Consider the following 21,950-nt stretch of genomic DNA (forward strand, 5'->3'; position numbering starts at 1 on the left):
CAGCTGTAACCAGTGAGCCGTTAGCCACTGATATAACTGCTGTGGCTACAGTGGGGGGTTGGCTGACAGAGAAGCAGGGGGCAGGTTGTGGATCCTGCGGCTCCTGATTCCTGTCTCCAACCCAGCCTCCAGTGAGACTATAGTGGTGTGACTCCCCCATCTATGGCTCCGTGGGTGTTCCTTTCTGGCCTCACCATATCCTGCGTTCTTATGTGGGGAGCGGGACCAGAGACCCTGCATGACACTTGGGCACAGGAGCTTCTGTGGTGGGCTGGTGCCCCCTGTTATCTGCTTGCCTCAAAGACAGGAGGGTCTCTGATCCAGCGATCAGAAGTCCCCCCCACCCCCGGCTCTGCCCTGTCCTGAGAGAGCCAGCCTGGCTCTTGGGGGAGAAGGCTGCAGGCATGGCATGGCCCCATGTACCTCCTTGACCTGTGCCTGGGATTAAAGAAAACAACCCTCCCACCCCCAGGCTGGAGTCTCGCAGGAAGCCCCTGTTAAGTGGCTCTGAGCTGGTTCTGGTTCCATTCCTGCCAGCCACATCCAGGAGCAGGAAGCAGAGCCCTGCCTGTGGGAAGCACAGCTTACTTGTCTCAGAATAGCTGATCTGCCCTCAGGTGGTTCCCAGGTAAAACTTCCCCCTAGTCCCCCAGCCACGGAAGCTCAGGGTCCTGGTTCTTTGGGGGCTGTGGCTTCAGAAAAAGAGTATGTGGAGATGAAGCATGGGGGCTGTGGTGTGACTTTGGACTGCGCTTCAGTGAGTCTAGAGCTCCTGTCTGCAGGATGAGAAGGGACGGGGCTCCACGCTCCCAGGTCCTGCAGGAAGCCGTAGGAGCTGGGCTCAGAGGCTGGGGGACCTGTGGTCAGGAGGCCAGCTCACTGTTGACTGCCAGGCATGCTCGACCATTAACAACACTGCCTGCAAGGCCAGGGGAGAGATGGGACTCATTACCGGGGGTAATTACCAACTCTGCATTTGGGTTATCTTGGGCAGGTGATCGCTCCTTTGAAGCCTCAGTTTGCTCATCTGTAAATGGGACTGGCCACAGCTGTTATAAGGATTTGTGGTGATACGTGTAAAGGTCTGAGAAACTCAGCAGGTCCTCGGTTGTCATTATTAGGTAAGGGGCTTATGCTGAGGACACCAGTTGACAGGCTTCAATTGAAGGATCAATCTCTGGGTGGAGAGATCGATCCTTCCACGCCAAGGACCCCGCCCAGAGCACTGAACAGGGAGCAGAGATAGACGTGCTTGACTCATGGCACATGAAGCTGGCAGCAAGACCCAGGCACCTGCAGATGCTGCTGCAGCCTCCTGAGTTTCATTATTGGGGAGCAGTGAGTACCAGGTATGCAGAGACTTAGAAAACCCTGAGAGGAAATTCTACCTGCTAAGATTTTTTAACTACACCTCACCTTTTCCCCTTAGGACACTTTATTTAATATCCGAGGGTTCTAAACATTCTTGGTAAAATTCCATGACATCATTTATTTTCACACGTGAGTTCTTATTAGAAGCCAAGCCTCTCATTTCGAAGCAGTTAACAAATCCCCTCACTTCTGCAGCCATCCCATCATCCTTTGTGACCCCGCGTAGCAGCGAGGAGAAAAGTGTAGCTGATGACCTTGGCACCCGGCTGGCTCTGAGTCTCATGAGAAGGAAGGTGGGTCTTGCTAAGCATTCATAGAAAGGTGCCCACTGGAAGGAAAAGAGCCAGAGGGAGTTCCAGGTGGGAACGTGAAGGATAATGGAAAGCCCTGAGAGTTGGTCGTAAGGGGCAGAGCTGGGAAAATGGAGTGAGGCCTGTTTCCTGAGCAGAAGGGAATTTGCTATGTCCAGCATGCTCAGGGCCAGCATAGGTGTGTGGCTTTATCTAACCGGACCAGGACTCAGTGGAGCTTGTGCCAGTGCTCGCCTGACAATGTGTGTGTGCGCCAGCAGGGGGCGCCAGCACAGGCGCCAGCACAACTCTGTCCAGACAGGACGCAGCACAGCTGCCCCTTCTAGAGCTGAGAGCGGGAAGGAAAGGTGGAGAGGTTCTCTTTGTCCTCCAGCAGCTTGCTTTTTCTCCAGCTCACCTAATTCTTCCTGGTAAAGTAGGCTTGGGTGTTATCGTTGGTCTTTGTTATGGGCTGGATGTTTGTGTCCCCCTCTGATTTGCATGTTGAAGTCCAACCCCGATGTGATAACATGTGGAGGTGGGGCCTTGGGAAGGCCACTGGATTTAGATTAGGTCATGAAGTGGGGACGCTTATGAGGGATTAGTGGCGTTACGAGAAGAGGAAGAAAGCGATCTCTGTCCACACACGTACTGAGGAAAGGCCATGTGAATTCAATCCAGAGCCAGAAGGCGGCCGTCCAGCAGCCAGCAAGAGGTCCTCACCTGATCTCAGATTTCCCAGCCTCCGGAACGGTGAGACATCAATGTCTGCTGTCGAAGCCGCCCATGAGTCTGCAGTGTTTTGTCCTAGCAGCCTGAGCTGGGACAGTCCCTTTCCTTTGATCAGCACACATTTGCTTGGTGCCCACTGTGTTGGGTACTGTACCCCCACTGAGTACACAGAAGTGAGAAAGACAGGCACGTGATCAACAGGCACACATCGCTGGTGATGACCAGCGCTCTGAAGGGCGGCACAATAGGAGTCAAGTGATGGGGAGAACTCGAGGGGGCCTGCCTGAGCCAGGGGTTCAGGAAAGGCCTCCTCAGGGACCCGTGTCCTGTGTGAAGGGAGGCTGCCACACCGTGACCCAGGGTAGAAACATCCAGGCAGAGAAGCAGCAGCTAACACCAAGGCCAGGGGTATTTGTGACCCAGGGGCATGTGCCAACACGTGAAGCAGAGTAAAGAAGTGTGGGCAGGACCCCAGTCCCAGAGAATGGCTGTCAGTCTGTGCGAGGAATCTAGAATTTAATCTGAGTGCAACTGGAAAACCTAGGACCATGTTCTGCAGGGGACGTGATGTGATTTATATTTTAAAAGCTCGCAGGCCGCTGTGTGGGGTTCAAGGCTGGAGCTGATGCCAGGATGAGGGTGGCATGACTGGGATGGTTGCCGTGGAGGTGACGGGAAGTGGCCCAGCCTGAGATGTATCTTAGAGGTAGAACTTAGAGGATTTGTCAGCTATCTTCCACCCAAGAGGCCAGAGGGACTGGGTGGATGATGGCAAGGCGGGAGGAGTAGGTAGGGGAGGGGTGGGTGGACCCAGGGTGCCCTCTGGACCTGTGTGGGGACTGAGTCCCAGAGAGCAGTTTCCAAGCTCTTGGCCTCACATGGAAAGGTGCTGGCTTGGGTAGTAGATGGTCATCAGCTGTGACTAGTTGGCCATCAGCTACTACCAGTTAGCCATTAGCCACTGATATAACTGCCGTGGCTACGTTGTTTGGTTGGTTGGTTGGCAGAGAAGCGGACGGCGGGTTGCAGATCATGTGGCTCCTGCTTCCTGTGTCTCCAACCCAGCAGCCAGCAAGAATATAGTGGTATGAACCCCCCACCCATGGCTCCGTGGGTGTTCCTTTTTGGCCTCACCATATCCTGCGTTCTTATGTGGGGAGCAGGACCAGAGACCCCACATGACAACCTGTGTGACTGGAGGAGTTTGTTTGATGGCAGGAAACCAGAACCGGCCACAGTGAGACATGGCGAGAAAAGAGTGGCTTAGAGGGAACAGGGACCAAAGACCAACTCAGGGGGGAGGGGCTCAGTACAGCAGGTAGAACAGCAGCTGAGGGAGGGACTCCCTCAGGATCTGAGGGAGAGCCTGGGTCTGTTTTTTGATTTATTGGAGTAACATTGGTTAATAACATAGGATTTCAGGTGTACGACTGTACACTCATTGCGTGGTTACCACCAGAAGTCTAGGCTCCTTTGTCACCCTGCATTTGACCCCCTTTACCCTCTTCGTCCTCTCCCACCCGCCTCCCCTTCTGGTAACCACCATACTGCTGTGTCTACGAGTTCATTTTTCTTTTGTTGCTTTCTGTCCCACATGAGTGAAATCACACGGTTCTTTTCCTTTTCCAACTTATCTCACTTAGCATGATACTCTCAAGATCCATCCGTGTCGCAAATGGCAGTATCTCATGTTCGTGGCTGAGTCGTATTCTGTTGTCTACATGTGCCACATCTTTGTCTAGTCATCTGTTGAAGGACACTTGAGCATGGTGACTTTTAAGATGGTGACAAAGCCTGCTGCAGGCCAATGGGGGTGAGCAAGAGGGGAGCAATTCATGAGAGGTGGGAATGGTAGCTGGCACGTGTACACAAGGGGCCCAGGACACGAGGGGCGCAATTCATGAGAGGGCAGGAACGCTACTTGCCATGTGTACGCTGCAAGGAGCCCAGGACAGGAGGGGAACACGCAGTTCCACTGTCACCAGAGGGCACATGTTTACAGGGGCGGGGCAGACAGCTGGAGGACGTGGTGGTGGTCACCAGGAGTGGCTGAAGAGGGAAGGGAAATAGCCACAGCAGGGTCGCTAGCAGCCCTGCCTGCCCCCTTCAGATTTGAGGTGAGAGATTTAAAGTGAGACCAGCCGCCACAGTGGTGTGACTTGCAGAGTTGCTGGCTATAATGCTGAGTCTCTGGGGTGCAGCCGAGTGAGCCCCTGGATGTGGCAAACTTCCAGCGGTAGTTGGGTTCGAGCAGGGGGAGGCCCTACCATTCTAGCAGGGTCTGAGGCCATGACGGAGGACCAGAGTGTTGTCACACATTTGATACGTCTCAACAGTAGACTTACCTTAAAGACATGAAGAAAAACGGGGTTTTGATTCAGTAGCCAATAATAGGAGGACCCATCACTGAAACAAGAATTTATTTTCAGGACTATGCTTTTACTGTAGATTAAAATTTAATATAATTTAATTCACATATAAAGATGGTTGTGGAGGCTGTCTGGATACGATGTAGCCTTGGGTCAAGTTGCATGATTGGGGTCATGGTACACTCAGGCCTGAGCAGATACCAGCTTGCTCATGCCCCAAAAGTAGGATTTCTCCCTCTCACTCATCACTTCAAAATGCAGCGGCCTCCTACAGAAGTTGCACTCAGCTGAGGAATGTGGCTTGAGGTCCAGCCCCACTTGCTTCCATGTGTCCAACAGTTTCTCTGTGAAGACAGTTTTAAAAAATTAAAAGGAGTATATACCCAAGATAAATGAAAATATATGTCCACCCAAAGACTTGAACACGAATGGTCATAGCAGCATTTTCACAAGTCCAAAGGTGGAAACCACCTAAATGTCCACCAATGAATGGATGGACAAACAACGTGCGATGTCCATAGGAAAAAGGAACGATGTGCTGACACGCTCCAGCCTGGGTGAAACTTGAAAACACTGCTGTGAAAGCAGCCAGCGTAAAAGGTCACATATTGTACGATTCCACTTACATGAAATGTAAAGTATGGCAAATCCAGAGACAGAGTGGACCAGTGGTTGCCAGCGGTGGGGGGAGAAAATGGGGAGTGGCTGCTAACGGGCACAGGGTTTCTCTTTGGGTGGTGACACATTCTGGAATCAGACAGTGGTGACGGCTGCACATTATGATGTACTGTGCCCCCCCCATCTGCAGTTTTACTTTCCATGCTTTCACTTACTGCAGTCAACCATAGCCTGAAAATATTAAATGGAAAATTCCAGAAATAAACAACTCGTAAGTTTTAAATTACACACCGTTCTGAGTGGGTGTGGGACTGATTCAGGGAGCACACTGGCAGGGAAGAGAGAGAAGAGCAAAGCCCGACTTGGAGGCCAGGACAGACGCCAGCTTTGGGAGGCCTTGCTCTCCTTCCCTGCCACAGCCATCAATGTGCATCTTACGTCATCCCCACAAGGGGACACTGGCACCACGGGGTGGACTGGCAGGCTCCCTCAGAGCTTCCGGAATGACCTGCACCCTCCTACAGTGAAGCAAACAACTAAATGTCTTTTAGAGTTTTGTATCCTCTAAGCATTCTCAATTACTTGGGGGAAAAAATTTAAACGCCTCTGAAGAACTTCAGTTATAAACACTGCAAAGACAGCTGTACACATGTCACCAATGAGGCCCCCCAGTTCTCACCAAGGAAGTAGCTCATCATCTGTGGGGTGTGGTGGGGGGTGGGGGCTATCCGCAGGAGCTCTTCCCCCCGGGGCACCGTCGGGTAATTGATGGCTTGGACGTAGATGTTATGTCTGCTCATTAGTTCGTCACAAACTTCGGTGTTTTTAGCAGCATCTGCAACCTGAGTTTGGTGACAACAGAAGGTGAAGGTCAGAACAGAGTGGACCACCTCTTAGCGGAGATTCTAATGAACAGGGAGCCCATGCCAGCCGGGGGGAGAAGTGAAGCACTGTCCGAACAGCCACATCTTCAGGGCAAAGTCTGCTGTCCCTGCCTGTCTAGGAGGTCATTTGTCTTGGGTGCAGATGGCAGCAAGTAACATCTTTGTCGTGTTAGGCTGTGAGATTTATTCTGACGCCTCCATGAAGGACCTGGTATTGTGCAGCACAGACCAGAGACCCTAAACCACGCGGGGAGTGAACTCAGTGATCTCCCTCCCAGGCTCGTGTGGGAAAAGCGGCAGTTCTGTGACCGCCGTTGATGCCAGCTGGTCCTCAAAGCCAGGGCTGTGTGTGCCCTGGGGATAAAGGCAGCTTGGCTGACACCAGCCGTGTTAGTTACATTAATTGAACTGTGACACCAACAGGGTTACTATTTGTAGAGGAAAAGGTAAGACCTAGCTTGAAATTAACTGAATAGGAAGCCACACTTGAAAGCTAGCCCAGCTCAGGCTTCCGGAATGTTCCAGATACAAGCTCTGTGTTTACCCAGTTAACGCCAGTGCTCTGGGACAGGAAGCTCTGCTTCACGTTCACTGTGGAGTCAGCCACTGGCTCCAGCCCCTGCCCCGGAAGTCACCCTGCCCAGCCCAACTGCAGGACGTCCCACAGCAGGTGTCGAGTCCCAGACAGGACATTACCCGGATGGGGATGATGTGGCTGGGGCAGTGGACCACCGGGAGGCCGGCGTCCATGAGCATCTGCCTCAGGAGCTTGACGTTGCGCTGGTGCTGGCGGCGCAGTGCCTGGCCCTCGGCGCTCTTCAGCACGCGCACGGACTCCAGGGCCCCCGCCAGCAGCATGGGCGGCAGCGAGGTGGTGAAGATGAAGCCAGCCGCGTAGGACCGCACGGTGTCGATCAGCGCGCTCGTGCTGGCGATGTACCCGCCCACGCAGCCAAAGGCTTTGCCTGCGGAAGACAGCCTCGTTATGCCAGCAACAGCCCCTTGAAAGGACACGGCAAGTAGCTGCAAACCTCAGAGCGTTTACTTTTCTCTTTATCGCTGTCATTTGCCCAGCCTCAAGTAAAGGGGTACCCACCCATTTCTGAAAAAACACCGAGGAAGCTTATTGAAGGGTCTTGCCCAAAGGCTCTTGTCACATGGCCGAGCGGATGTAAGACAAAGATCAAAATGTAGGTCTTGTGACAGCCGAGTGGCAGGACGCAGTGTGCCTGCACCTCAAGCTGCCGCCTCTCTTCCCAGCCGGTCCCGCTCAGACGGGCGCTGTCTCCCATGCCCACCACCATGCCCCTCCACACCCCCCGTGTGCGTGCTCTCCGGGCCGGGGCTGAGCTGTGGCGCCTGAGCCCTCCTCTCCCTTGGGCTGGAATGGAACCCAGCCAAGGCATTTAGCTGTTCTGCTGTCACTGGTATTATTTCCTATTTAAGTAAACACAAAACCCTGACAATTAGCATTTGCCAGATAAATATGAAAACTCAGAACCTGTTTGAGTTGATTTAGGGCCAGCCTCGGTTTTCAATTCTTATTAAGTCTCTTTACATAATTGGTATCTCAAGTTTCCGGATTAGTGACCCCGGAAGAGTCCTCTGAGATCTTAACATTATGTTCTGTGATTAACATTCTTGCTTGAACCCCAGCAGGGCTGGGCTGGTCTAGGCTCGTACAGTGGAAAATCTCTCTCTCTGGCCCTTTCCATTTCACAGTGACCGTACCCTCAAAGCCCATGTCATGAGAGCTCTTCAAGAGAGCTGCGGGAATTCGGACACATGAACAAGCGCCTCCCCCCGGGAGGGCTCGCACTGCGAGCCCAGCTCCCCGTCTGCACGAGGTCCTCATGCCGTTACATGGCTAGGAACGCTCTGCTGGCCTGCCCTTCCTTTACCAGGTGCAGGCTGTCAACTGGCATTTTGGCTAACTGCTACGTGGGTTTCCAGTTGCCTCACTAATGTGAAGTCCTCAAATCTGTACAATTTCTGTTTTTATCTCTTAGGAGTCTCATGGGCAAAGAGAATGTCTGCAGTAACCATTTACACACAATTCGTTGACCTTCGCCACAAAAACTGAGGTAGGTGCCATTGTTATCACTATTATACTGATGAGGCAACTGAGGCGCCAACTGGTTAACTGCCTGCCCAGGTCACACAGCCAGCGAGGGACGCAGGCAGCAGGCAGCATGGCCTCAGAGTCCAGCTCCAGGAGACACTGCCTCTCCACTAGGAGCAGCAAAGTGGCCGCAACGGCTCCCACGTGGCAGGCACAGAGCTCGGTGCATCCCAACACCTGAACCCACAGGTCCTGACAGCCGCGCTAGAGCAGCACGAGAGTCTTGTTTTGGGTGGAAGGGAACGATGCGAGGCACAGAGGAAGAGCTGGTGCCAACGCGTGTAGCTGGAGCCACAGCAATGTCTGGAATGAGCTCAGATGGCAACAAATGGTGGTGTTGTCACGTTAGGCTGAGATTTACTTTGATTCTGGCAGCCATGCTTCTGTGAGTCAGGAGATTCTGCTAAGCCGCGCCAACACTCACTGAGAAAATACAAAGTCCCCCCCAAAAAGTGGCCCAGGCTTCATATGCTCTTCACCTGGCCCCAGGTAGACCAGTTCGTCCTTGGCCTTGATAGGCCGGTGGAATTTTAGTGTAGATTACAGAACGTGCAGACTCTACGTACCAAGCGTTCCAGAAATGATGTCCATTTTTGGCATAACTCCATCTCGATCGCCAATCCCTCCGCCTCGGGCCCCGTACAACCCCACTGCGTGAACCTCATCCACGAAGGTGATGGCTCCAAACTCATGGGCCACATCACACAGCTCCTCCAGCGGACACACCGCCCCTGGGGAGAGACCACAGACCACTCTGAAGAGCTTGACATTTCACAGATTTCTGTTTCGGTACATCAGTCAGAACAAAATGACTTACGTTCTAAGGTATTATTTTTAATATTGGCGAAAAAAATGAACTTCCCTCAGTCTCTAGATTATCTTGGGGGTCTGAGAGCCTAGTAAAAGCCAGACGAGAAAGTCTGCATTGACCCAAATCTATACAATGTCCACCCATTACAGAGAGTGAAAAGAAAAGAAATTGCAAAATCAAACTAAAACACCACCGTTTTTTAAAGAGGTCAAGCCTAGTTTTTCATGTAAGCTTCTGGATGGGCCTCTGTCTAGTCCTACCGTCCATTGAGTGAACAGTCTCAAAGGCGACAATCTTGGGGGTGGCGGGGTCCGATCTCTGCAGCAGCTCTCTGAGGTGGCCGACGTCGTTGTGGCGGAAGACGTACTTCGGCACGCGGCTGTTCCGGATCCCCTGGATCATGGAGGCGTGGTTCCCAGCGTCAGAGTAAATCTCACAGCCTAATGCGACAAAGATGTTACTTGCTGCCATCTGCACCAGACACACATGACCTCCTAGACAGGCAGGGACAGCAGACCTTGCCCTGAAGATGCTGCCTTTGCCCAGGAGTTCCCACCCTGCATGGCAGTGTCTTCCTGGCAAAGGAAGTAACCAGGGCTGCTCCTGTGAGAGGGCCCCCAGGTACAGGGTGATCCTGAGGCAGCCAATTAATCTGCTTTTAAATCTGGCTGCCTCACTCCATACTTGACGTTATCTACAAAAGACAACTTCAAGTGATTAAGAGAATTTTCCACAGGGTTTTCTTAGAATACAAAGCACACTGGAAGCAGTGAGCTTGAGGACAGGCCTTCCAATCAGACTCTTCACTGGTGTCACGTTCCCCTGGAACTTACAACGCACAGCCAGCACACACACTCAAATCAGGAACAAATGCTCCCAGACACTCCCATTACTCTTAACGGAGTGTTTTCCGTAAGCCTCTCTGTCATCAGTAGTTCCCTTACATTAACCTCCCATTATCCGCAGGGCACACGTCCCAAGACCCCAGTGGATGCCTGAAACCGTGGGTAGTGCTGAACTTTGTACGTACTATGTTTTCTCCCATATATGCACACCTATGATACAGTGTAATTTATAAATTAGGCAATTTCACAGATAGGAGATTCGTTCTTACTGGAGATCTTAGCTGCCTCAGCATACGATTTTTTTTCTTTCCTTATTAAGTCAAGAACTTTCATCTTTTCACTTAAAGGAAGCACTTTGCGGCTTCTCTTCGGCATCTCCAAATCGCCAGCATCACTCCTCTTGTGCTTTGGGGCCTTATTAAGTAAAGTAAGGGCGGCAAACATAAGCACTGCGACACCAAGACAGTCAGTCTGATAACCCACCGGCTACGGGTGACTGACGGGCGGCAGAGCTGGACAAACAGATAAGTCATGTCCTAGGCGGGACAGAGGTTTCATCACCCTACTCAAAAATGGCCTACAGTTAAAACTTATGAATTATTTCTGGAATTTTCCATTTAGTATTTCTGGACTATAGTTGACCGCAGGTAACTGAAACTGCAGAAAGCAGAATCTGGGGGACTACTGCCTTATTGCCCCCCACGAGGCCCGCTCACCTGGCATCATCTTGGCCAGCGTGAAGAGGGTAGAGTCGTTGGCCACAAAGCACGAGGAGAACAGGAGTGCTGCATCTTTTCCATGGAGGTCGGCCAGCTCCTGCTCCAGGTCCACATGGAATTTACTAGTTCCAGAAATATTTCTAGTACCGCCTGCTCCAGCACCATGCTGTTTCAAAGTGTCCCTTAAAAACAAAAACAGAGGCAGATGGAAAGTAAGGCTCATGGTCTGCACACCGCTATGTGCACCGTTCCTCTCTCCAGGATCTAGGAGACAGAACCTACTGCTCATCTAACGACTCTCACTGTGAAGCGTGGGGCCAGACGTTTCACCGACGTGATCATTAGACCAGGCCGGAGGAGGTCGCAACACAGCGTGACACTACCGCGAGGGGTCATCAAGAACAAGTGTTCGTTTAACAGCCACTTGAGTACTCCTATTGGCCGAGTTAATGTTTCAGGGTTTCTTTTCCCTGACTGACATCACGCTCTCTAATAACACAGCATCAGTCTCCAGAGGGATGGGACGGTGGTTACCTAAACCCAAACCCTCTGCAAACCAGTCACATGACGTTGGGATGTATCTATCACCGACCCTCAGATGGGGCTCTCTTTATCAAGCCTCCTTGGAGATTTTGGTGAGCACCTCTCCCGAGCGTCCCTAACCACGGCAAACCTCTGGAAGGACATGAATGAAGGGATCTACCATCCTTTTGAATGTCTTTTTGAAGTACCTTTTTCTCCAGTGCTGCTAGGCTTGTATTTCTTCACCCGCAGCCATGAGCAAGGCTGCCTGGTGTTAGACGTCCTCTCCAGTGGAGTGGTAGGAAGTGAGCATTGCTGTCATTCATGAACCCCCTCACTCGAACCCTAGCAGTTGGCTCCACCAACTAACTACTTGCACATTGGTTTCTTTAAAAGTCACCTGCTGCTATTTTTAAAGGCTAAGAATAGTATTGTGCTTTCAGCTACTGAACCACCGCCCTGTGAAAGATCCAACCCCTGCCACTGATCAGTGTCTTACAAATAATTTCGGTGGCTACTTACATGACTGCCCCGCACACCCTCGGGTGGCGACTCATCCCTAGGTAGTCATTGCTGCACCAGACGGACACCTGCTTCTTGGTGATGAGGGACTCGGAATAGTCGTCCGCCATGGGGAACAGGTGGGCCCTCCGGTTGACAGTTTTGAAAACGCGATAGGTATGGTCATTTTTTTTCTCATCAATTTTCTTCTCAAAGAAACGATCATACTGAAAAGTGGAAACAGCTAAAAAAACAAACAAAAGATGGTACCGTCTGATGGTTAAGAAGCACATCTGGGCTTTGGCAAAAGACCTGGGTTCCCATCCCAGCTCAGTCACTTAGCAGCAGGGAGATTCTGGGCAAACCAGTGAGGTACTCATCTGGGCAAGTTACTGTTCGCCCTCATCTGGAGACTGTATGTCACGTGCTTAGCACAGGCCCACTGTGTAGTCGGCAGGATTTGTATTCTCCATGGCCAAGAGCACCCAGTGGCATCGAGCGAGGGGCAGGGCCGTTAGCCCACACCTCACATGCAATATTATGTTTAATCTGACGTATGTTTAAGTTATCATCTCTCTCCAGCATCAGGTACCTAACAATGACACTTACATTTTGGCAAGTTATCCTGAAGAAGATGGGACACTCTTTCCGGTCTTTGCTTTCGCATGATGTCCTGCAAGTTCTTCAGCAATCCACTCGGCTCCCCTTTGTCGGCCTTTACACTGATCACACTGGGGTTCCCTGAGGTTTGGGCAACCTCTGCAACAAAAGTAACAAGAGGCAAAGGGGACCAACGTTCTATTCTGAGTTCACAATACCTTCCAGACATATTGTCAAAAACGGCTGACGAGAAAAAGCCGATCTTGAACAAAGGTATTTGTAACTGAGTGTGTGAAACTCGTTTTCTTCCCTTTTAGTTACTGTGATGGCCAAAGTCGGGGCTACCAGTCAGCTCCCATGAATATTGACGTCCCAAGCTCTCTCGCTGGTTGGCATGCCTTCCCCACCCTGCCTCTCCCCAACCCTAACCTCAGTCTCCTTCACAGAAAACAATTCCAGCCAAAAGCATCATTTCTGCTAGTGATGTTTCTCGGGGGCCTGGGGCGCTCCGTGACACAGCCACAACTGGGATTAAGATCGCCACTCAATCACCATCAGTAAGGCACACAGCTCGGGAGACCTAAGACCTTCACTTCCTGCAGCAACACTACTTTTTACTGTTATCCCACCAGATGATGGGAAAGCACTGAAGGGGAGTTGAGAACAGCTGATGCCTACAGGGTGTTTTCAGAAATTGAGCAGCAACTGTAGGAGCTGGTCCCATCCTACACACACCAGAAAGAAAGTCCCATATTGTGCAAGACAGTCTGACTGTATCTTTTATGACCTTCCTGCTTGGCGCTAAAAGAGGAACGTGTTTACACAAATACTATCCTAATAATAGCTCGTATATAAATCTCAGCATCCAAAAAGAGCCGAGAGGACTCCGTCCCTGGTTCGTGCCCCTGTTTACCTTTCCTCACAGCATGCATCTCTTGCACGTCCTCCTGAAGCTCCAGGCTGGCTTTGCGGAAGACGCTGCTGCCCGTCTGACTCATCTGGGCTGCCAGGAAAGGGCATTTGCTTGCAGCGCCCTGGCTCGTGGCAAGGGAGGAGTGTCCAGAGGGAAGCTGCGTGTCATCTAGAGCCTGCTGGGACCCACTCGGGGCCTGCTGGACCTCGGCTTTCGCAGTTTTGTCCTCTGGGGGGGCAAACAAACAGTGAAGCGTCAGGTCTGGCTGCACGGCCCACGAGAAAACCACTTGTTTCTATCTCTTACTGCCCCAATGACAAACTTCAGCCTTACTCTACCCCACAGTCCAGATACAAATTCATTTTGATCAGATTCTGCTAATCTAGCAGTTTTATCACACGCCTTATGGGAAACAATGTTCCTGTGAAGAGTTAACTGGCACAGTCCAGCTACCTCTTAAACCCATAATAGTTCTCACTTACGTAACCAAAAAATCGTATTTTCTACTTTCAGACAGCCCAGGGTTCTTGAGTTGGATTATTTCCAGTAAGTCTACCCCAAGTACACTCAGCATATTTCACAAGAGAACACACTCTTGAAGGTAAGTGAAAGTGTTCACACAATTTTTTTCTCTGCCAATGTTTTCTGAACAGATTCTTGACAAAGCAGCTTGCTGTTTCTTAACATATACACAATTGGTTTTCTTCTTAACGGAAGAAATGAGGCTAAAAGTAAGGTATTTAGATTGTTGTCTAACAGAGTTCAAGTTATAAGTGTGCTAAGGAAAAACCACAGGGGTGTCACAGGCACACTCGTCAGCTACTTTCTCATCTAAATGCATCGAAGAAGTTCACCGACTTAATAACACAGGGGGCTGGTAATCATGCTTCTGGTTACAAGGACTTCCCTCTCCCCTTGAGGAAATTCTTTCACTTTCTGAAACAGTCTTTCTTCATCATTCTGGAGGACTCTTCTGAGTCAGAGGCTAGCCTCTCCCACAACACGGCTAAAGTGTTGTAATACACTTTTTATTAAAATCTTCTATAAAGTAAAAAAACAATTGCTTTGATTTTCACTTCATTCCTTCTACATATTCATTGCAGGAAGTCTAAAGAAATAAAGTGTTCTATCATTCAAAACATAACCATTGCTGACATCTTGGTATATTGTCTTCTTTTCACTATGTACAGGTGTAGAAAAAGTTTTCATACTCAGTGGATGCTTGTTTATTCTGCTCTATTCACTATAAAGACCTGCCTCGGCTGGTAAATAGTTTCTGAGTATCATTTGTGACGGTTACATGGTCATCTATTAAGTGGACGAGCCCACAGTTACTCAACTATTCCTATTACTAAGGACTGTTCAGTAAGAAAAATAATGCCTGAACAAGGGTAAAGAGGAAAAGAAACCCTACAAAGGACTAAATCCTTCTACTTAAAGAAAAACACATTCCTTTCTTACAAGTCCACACCCAGAGAACACACCTAACAGAGTCTGTAAAGTAAATTATTATCTAGGATTAAGTGGAATCTGAAAAGCCTCATCCTCTTCCGGCAGAGCCAGACCAAAACTGAATTCAACTCTGATTTCTTTATTAAAAACATTTTAAAAATTCATGAAATAAAGATACATGTGTTCAATAATCCTACTTTAACAAATTCTGTATGATTCCACTTATATGAGGTTTCTAGAGTAGTCAAATTCATAGACACAGAAAGTAGAATGGTGGCCGCCAGGGGCTGGAAGAGGGAGATGGGGAGTTAAGTGTTTAATGGCTGGAGTTTCATTTTTGCCAGATGAAGAGGGTTCTGGAGATGGCTGGTGGTGACGGTTGTACAACAATGGGAACGCACTTAATACCACTGAACTGCACACTTAAAAATGATTGAGATGGTAAGTTTTATGTTCTATTGTACACTAAAAAATAATTTAAAAAAAAAATTTTTAAGCCAAAAGCTTCCACTCAAGTTTGCTGTGAACCTTAAACTACTTTAAAAAAAAGTCTATTCATTACAATAAATAAATAAATAAAAGTCAAAAGTCCAAATATTTAATGAAGGAAAGGTTGGAACAGAACACGCCAACTTTTTATTTCCATGAATGAGGCACTGCTAAACACCGAAATCCCAAAAGATACTGACATGAAATCTTGAAACCTATAATGTGGAACCCTGACCACTGTTTCACCTTTAAAGATGGGAAAACTGAAAGTGCCTACCTTGTGGGGTTAGGGCGACAATCACACGAGATAATCCATGGAAAGAACTGAGCCAGGCACAGAGTAACCCCCATCACCCTCACCACCACTGGACTAAACTGCTTTTGATCTAGTAATGAATGCAAACATTGGCACCCCCTACACTTCATTGCTAAGGACACTTACTCTCATTGGCCGGAGGGGTTTCTCGGACCTGCTGGCAGCACACTGCAGAAGTAGACAGAGCCCGAGGGGCTGGCTTGGCCCCAGCTTCCATCATCTTAGGGCAATTTTGGGCATAGAACAACAGAGATTTGCCTGCCTTCTGCAGAAAGGCCTGAGGCACTCGGGATAAGAATGGACAGCGGCGAACAACAGTCTCCATATCCGAGAGGTACACTGATCCTGTAGAAAGATGATGAGTGACATCAACACTTAACAGGCAAATACACTGCCAGCTCATGGGGTTCAGGCGTCATCTGCAGTTTTATGACAAGGGTACTCTGGGACACTAACAAGTCTCACGCAAAAATGTCCAAGGACACCATTGATATGGGGCTCAACCGAGGAGTGGTGACCACACTCTACCCATGTCACCAACTCCTCCTTCACTCCCCAACTCTATACAAAAGCTCCCACAAAGCAACTCTACCGAACGAAGTAAATACTGCTGATTAATACCCAAGGGGGTGGGACAGTGAGGGACAAGTTGGGAACAGGTTTTGGAGGTCAGAGGCTCCCCGAGGAAGATGCACAGTGCAGATAAGACACCTCAGCACACACCCGAGTGGAGAAGTGAGGCTGGAGAAGTCACTGTCATCCTTCCAGGAAGAGGGGGCTCTTCAGGATCCAGACCTCCTCCCGGTCCCCACTTTCCCAAACCCGAGGAAGGCGCCCAGCGGGGCTCTGGGTCCCTGAGGCGAGGATTTCCCCGGAGAACTGGGCAGAACTGAGAGAGGAGGGAGCATGAAGGAGGACGGGGGGACGAGGAGAAGCGCCGTCGGAGCTGACTGCAGAGGAGCAGGGGCTACACAATCCAGGGCCTGGGGTCTGGGGGACGGTGGCCGCGCTGGGCACGGGGAGATCAGAGGTACCCGGGGGGCGAGGGCTCGGGAATAACGGGAGGGGTCTGAGATGGGAATTCTAAGGCTGCCAGTCACACAGGGAAAGTCGGGAGGGAGCCCAGGGGGAGAGCTGAGGCGGCCGGCCGAATAGGCAAAAGGTCTGGGAGAAGAGTCACCAAGGCGGCAGGTGACTGGGGCGGTGGGGGAGGGGGTCCCGACGGCGGCGGCGGTGGGGAGGGGTCAGCGCGGGCTGGCAGGACACGCGAGGGGCCCCGAGCGCGGGCCCTCACCTGCTCCGGGAACTCTGCGGAGACGGTGGTGTTGGCAGCGGCGGCGGCGGCGGGCACCCAAGCCGAGGAGCCGAGTCGACTGTTGCCCTTGTCGGTGAGAAGCCTCAGGCCGCGGACACTGTCCTGATATACAGCGCGACGGGCCGCCGCGCATGCGCCGTGGGTGCCAGCCCGCGCAGGCGCGCCGCGTCGCGCCCCGGGGTCGGAAGGCCTACGTGGGCTGGGTGGGAACGGAGGGACCCGGGCTTCCCGGGGTCTCCAGCCGGGAGGAGGAGGGGCTAGCGGTGGGCGGACGACTTCGTCCTGCACTGCGTTCCCGCTGCCCCACTACCTACTCTGTGCTTCCCAACCCTACGTCCCCTTTGCGGGGCTTAAAGGGCAGAGTCGGAGGGGAAGTGCCACTAGGACCTACTGGCGGGTTATCGGCTCTAAAACCGGGCTCCTTGAACGGAGAGGAGGGAAGGGAAACAGGGATTCTCCACCAGGGTCTTAAAGCAGAGTCCCCCCCCCCCCACCCTACTTGCTTGCAAGGCTGTGACCTAAGGCTTCCCGGGGAGGTGGGGCTGGATTGCCTAAGGATGGACAGTTCCTGGGGGTGATGTGCAAGGGGCTAGTGGGGGGCGCGGGGGGGGGGACACCTCTCAGTGAGGAAGAGGAGCAGAAGCGGAAGGAGACCTCGCTGAGGCCCTTTCTGGGCCGAGACGAGGGAACAGGGCTGGATGGAACCCACACACACCACAGCTCAGAGCACCTGGGGACGCCGAGGAGGGGGTAAGCACAGGGCCTGCTGTATAGTTAGGATTTGACACATATTACTTATTTTTTATTTTCCACTGTGGCTGTCCAAAGTCCCTTGCTGGCCACCCTAGGCACCAGCTGGGTGGCTCGGACTCCATCCCAAAGTTAAGAGTGGGCCGTGCCCCCTTTGAGTCTCCCCCAGACCACACAGGCAGCGTAGAACTTGGCAAAGCCCCCTCAGGGACCCCAGCCTGGCCTCCTTGCTCCACACCCTTCCCAGCCTAACTTGGGCTGGGTTGGTCTGGGCCTACGCCAGGCTCAGAGCTGCCCTCCTCCACTCTTGGGGAAAAGGCCATTCAAGTTGCTCCTTCCTTAGCTGGGCATTAAGAGGGACAGAGTCCAGAGTGATGGTGACCAAGGTGTGTCCAGGTACTTCCCATTCCCTCTCTCTTGAGGCTCCAGCCAGCTGCAATGGGTGAGGTGAGTTGTCACTCGCAGAGAAGGCATCTGGGTCCAGAGTGGCGCTGGGACCAGTCCAGGGACCCAGGATGAGGCCTTTGGCCTGGGAGACCAAGACCCACCTCTGCACCATTTTCTTTAAGAGCCCTGGACAGTGCCCATCGACCAAAAGGGGTCAAGGGGAAAGGTCAACACTTGGACTCAGACCCAAGTACAGTTAGGAGTGGAAAATGGGTAAAGATGGTGGCGAATGCTTTGCCCATCTCTGGGCCTTGCTTTCCTTAACCAAGCAATGGGATCATAGTCCCTGTTCTGCCTGCCCCACAGTGCTGTTTGAGTGATCAGAGGCAAAGCAGAGCAGAAAGAACTGGGCCTTGGAACTGGACCTGGGTTCCAACCTGATTCTGACTCTCACTGGGCCTCGGGCAGGCCACCACCTCTCTGAGGCTCGGTTTCCTCATTGTTAAGCTCTCCCAGCCCTGCCACTTGTGGTTGGCAGGAGGGTCAGGTGAAGTCATGGATTTCAGAAACTTATTGTTTAAACTAACCAGTCTCCAACCCTCTGGGAGTTTCCTGTTTAATACAGGGAAAGGTTGGGAAACAAAGCACACTCATACAGCAAGTGAAACAAGAGGCAAGTGAAATAAGACTGTAAACAATTCCAGATGGAGGACGAGGCTATTACTCCAACAGATGCTGAAGGAGGGGAATCCCAGCCACCAGGAATGTTTCCAGAGAAGTGCTGGCTGCAAGGGTGGGTTTACATGGGACTGGGAGACTGGTGGGTGAAGCCTTGAGTGGGAAAGGGCCAGGTCTGTCCTGGGGGGGCAGTAGGAGTCAGCCAAACAGCTGGGCGCAGGGGTGCAGCCAGGACGTGGGGCCAGGTGGTCAGACTAGAAAGGTTATTAAGGAGCCACAGAGCATCCCAGTGTCAGTGCTCAAGACCACCATGGGGCACTGGTCAAAATGCATTCTCATGGGCCACACTCACTTGATTCTGACTCAGGAATCTGCATTTTAACTAGGCCCCTCTCCTGTGAGGTGGGATATCTTGAGGTCACATTTTAGGACATGCTGCCTGAGTGGTTTCTCCTTTGAGAGCTTGAAGGGCGAGGGCTAAAGGCATGAGGTCTAATCCTGGCTCTGCCACTTTCTGACTCTGGGCTCTTGGGCAAATTGCCTCATATCCTAAGCTTCAGTTTTTCCATCTGTGAAATGGGAATACCGCACCTGCCTCGGTGATGAGTCTGAGTGGGTCCCATTCTGGCAGAGTTGTGATCCTTCTCCTGGTTTCAGCCTTCTACCTCCCTTCTTTTTCCTCCCTTCCCATCACCCCTCCCTCCCTTTTCTCCCCCTCCCTCCTGCTTTGCCTCCCTCCTAAGAGCTGCAGTACAAACTCATCACCCAGGCCCTAGGCAGGGGAGGCCAAGCTGCTGGAATTCAGGCAAGGTCAGGCCCCATTCTGGGGATGACGCCAGGGCCTGGCCTCCCCTACTTCCTTTCTCCCCCACAATCTGCGTCATCATCGTCAGAAAGAAAATGTCAACTCCAGCCCCAGAATTCCATCCTTTCCCACTCTGGGACCAGAAGCTATTTTTAGCAGTGCTTCCCTATGAGGGTCAATTAGCCGAGGGACTTTGGGCAAGCTAACTGTTTTCCTTTGGGCCTCAGTTTCCACATCTGTCAGCCAGGTAAGTCATTCTACAGCCTTCTCTTCAAGGAGACCCGGATGGACATGGGACAGTTTTGAAAACGGACAAAACCTCCAGCCTGTGCGGATGCTCGTGGGGCCTTGGCCTCGGGCTGACATTGTTCCTTGGGATCAGAGCCCCAGTATTACAATGTAATTATCAACCGAGGCAAGGACCTTCCTTCTTCTCTGGTCTTGGAGGCATTTAAAAGGCTGCTCAGCACCCCTTCTGCCCAGACATGGGGGAGCTGGAACAAAGGAAGGAGGAGGGGGGAGAGAGTGAGTGAGGCTCAGAGAAGTGTGTTGGGTGGACAGGGGCAGTAGGTGAAGGCAAGGGAGGGTAGATAATAGTATAGTGAATACTTACGGCAACAACAGCAGCCCGAGTCAGACGTTTGGCCTGGCACTGTGATCGCACGCACTCTCTCAGGTCCCTGAGGAGCCCTCCAGGTCAGCCATATGTGGGACAGATGCTCAGAATGGTTAAGTATCTTGCCCAAGGTCACACAGCCAGTGGAGAGTATGGCTGACCTGCTGGCCTTCTGCCTTCTGGTCTCCTGCTGCACCCCAGGGAGGCTGAGGAAACCGGGAGGAATGGGGCTGGAGCTGCACCGGGGCTTCGGGTCTCAAGGGAAGCTTTTCTCTACTTCTGGGGGATAGATCTAGTTCAGGTGGGCAGATGGGAGCGCCCAGCCAAGGCGCTCTTAGCGGAAGTTGCCACTTGCAAGTACCTCTGGGCAGCCAGCCACGCCTCCGGAGGCGAGAGTCCTCCCAACACCACGCGCTGGTGGACAATGTGCTCCCTCTGTATGCCCTGCTCCACGGGCAGTGGAGCCTCCTCTGCCTTCCTCCTCTCTCCTTGGGGTCCTCTGGAAGGAGGAAAGGGGCCCTGAGGACTGTAGGTTTTCTGCCCACTCCAGAACTCGTCTCCTACCATCCTGTCTCCCTTCCAGTTCCCACAGCCACGCCATCCTTTTCCAGTATTCATTGTAATTCCGTAATAACAGCCACTGCCTTATTGAATTCTGTCCCTACCATAGGCATGTCCCAGACACTTGTCTGCATTTCCTTACCCAGTTCTCACAGGCACCCTGTGAAGTAGTGATGGGCAGCCCCGCTCAGGGCCTGCGGGTAGACTCCCCCCTCTGTGTGCTATGTGGCCTTAAGCAGTTGGCACAGCCTCTCTAAGCTTCCATTTCCTCGTGCACAAAAAGGGAGTGGCACTTTCTGTGATGGTTAAATAGTACTGTGTTCCCCTGAAAATAAGACCTAGCTGAACCATCAGCTTTAATGCGTCTTTTGGAGCAAAAATTAATATAAGACCCGGTCTTATTTTACTATAAGACTGGGTATAATATAATATAAATACTGGGTCTTATATTAATTTTTGCTCCAAAAGACACATTAGAGCTGATGGTCCGGCTAGGTCTTATTTTCGGGGAAACAGGGTATGTGTCAACTTGGCTGGGCCACCGTGTTTACTGCTTGGTTAAACAGTAGATGCTGCGGTGAAGGTATTTCGTACATGTGATTACCATCTACCATCAGCTGACTTTAAGTGAAGGCGAGTTTCCTTGATAATGTGTGTGGGCCTCATACGGTCAGCTGAAGGCCTTCAGAGCCCAAACGGAGGTTTCTGGGAAAGGACTTCCGCTGCGAGCTGTAACAGAAGTCCTGCCTGTCTCCAGCCTCCCAGCCTGTCCGTCAGACTCCACAGTCACGTGAGCCAATTCCTAAAATAAATCAGTCTTCATCTCCACATGTACTGAGAAAGGGGTTCTGTTTCTCTGGAGAACCCTGACTGATACACAAGGTTGACTTGAGGACTCACTGTGGCACTGGGACAGGGACCAGCACCCGGAGATGGCACTTGTTAACTGGTGGCTTCTAATGAGGGAACCAAGGCTGAAAAAAGTGACTGGTCCAAAGTTTCAGAGCTGGACTCAGGGTCCGAGCCAGGCCTGCCTTCCCTCCTCTGTCAATACGTCCTTCCCTGTCAGTTACCTCCCAGCCCTGGGGGTCAAAGTCCCCGAGGGCCACTGGTGGCTCCCTCTCTCCAGAGCTTCCCTTCAGGCTTACAACCATCAAGCAGTGGTGGGGACGGTGAGAGCAGAAAGGCGGTTGGGGCCCCACGGGTGTTGATCTTGTGCAAGACTCGCAGGCTTGTGTCACACCAACGCTTATCAGTCCTAAACCCTAGGCCGTGCTGTGGCCC

General features: G+C 51.7%; 1 protein-coding gene across 1 annotated transcript; it reads right to left on the minus strand.

Annotated features, from left to right (window-relative positions):
- Positions 1-4,796: 4,796 nt before the first annotated feature.
- ALAS1 (5'-aminolevulinate synthase 1) lies at positions 4,797-17,008 on the minus strand. Its single transcript, XM_019753291.3, has 11 exons — positions 16,849-17,008; positions 15,681-15,899; positions 13,298-13,525; positions 12,394-12,543; positions 11,806-12,028; positions 10,759-10,943; positions 9,458-9,637; positions 8,953-9,117; positions 6,961-7,229; positions 6,060-6,222; positions 4,797-5,106 (listed from the first exon to the last, which is right to left on the minus strand). Exons 1-11 carry the CDS (start codon positions 17,000-17,002, stop codon positions 4,946-4,948), a joined length of 2,097 nt encoding a protein of 698 aa, XP_019608850.2. The 5' UTR covers positions 17,003-17,008; the 3' UTR covers positions 4,797-4,945.
- Positions 17,009-21,950: the final 4,942 nt, after the last annotated feature.

Source organism: Rhinolophus sinicus, chromosome 5 (assembly GCF_057876585.1).
Source record: "Rhinolophus sinicus isolate RSI-liver-muscle chromosome 5, RSI-T2T, whole genome shotgun sequence".
Taxonomy (NCBI): Eukaryota; Metazoa; Chordata; class Mammalia; order Chiroptera; family Rhinolophidae; genus Rhinolophus; species Rhinolophus sinicus.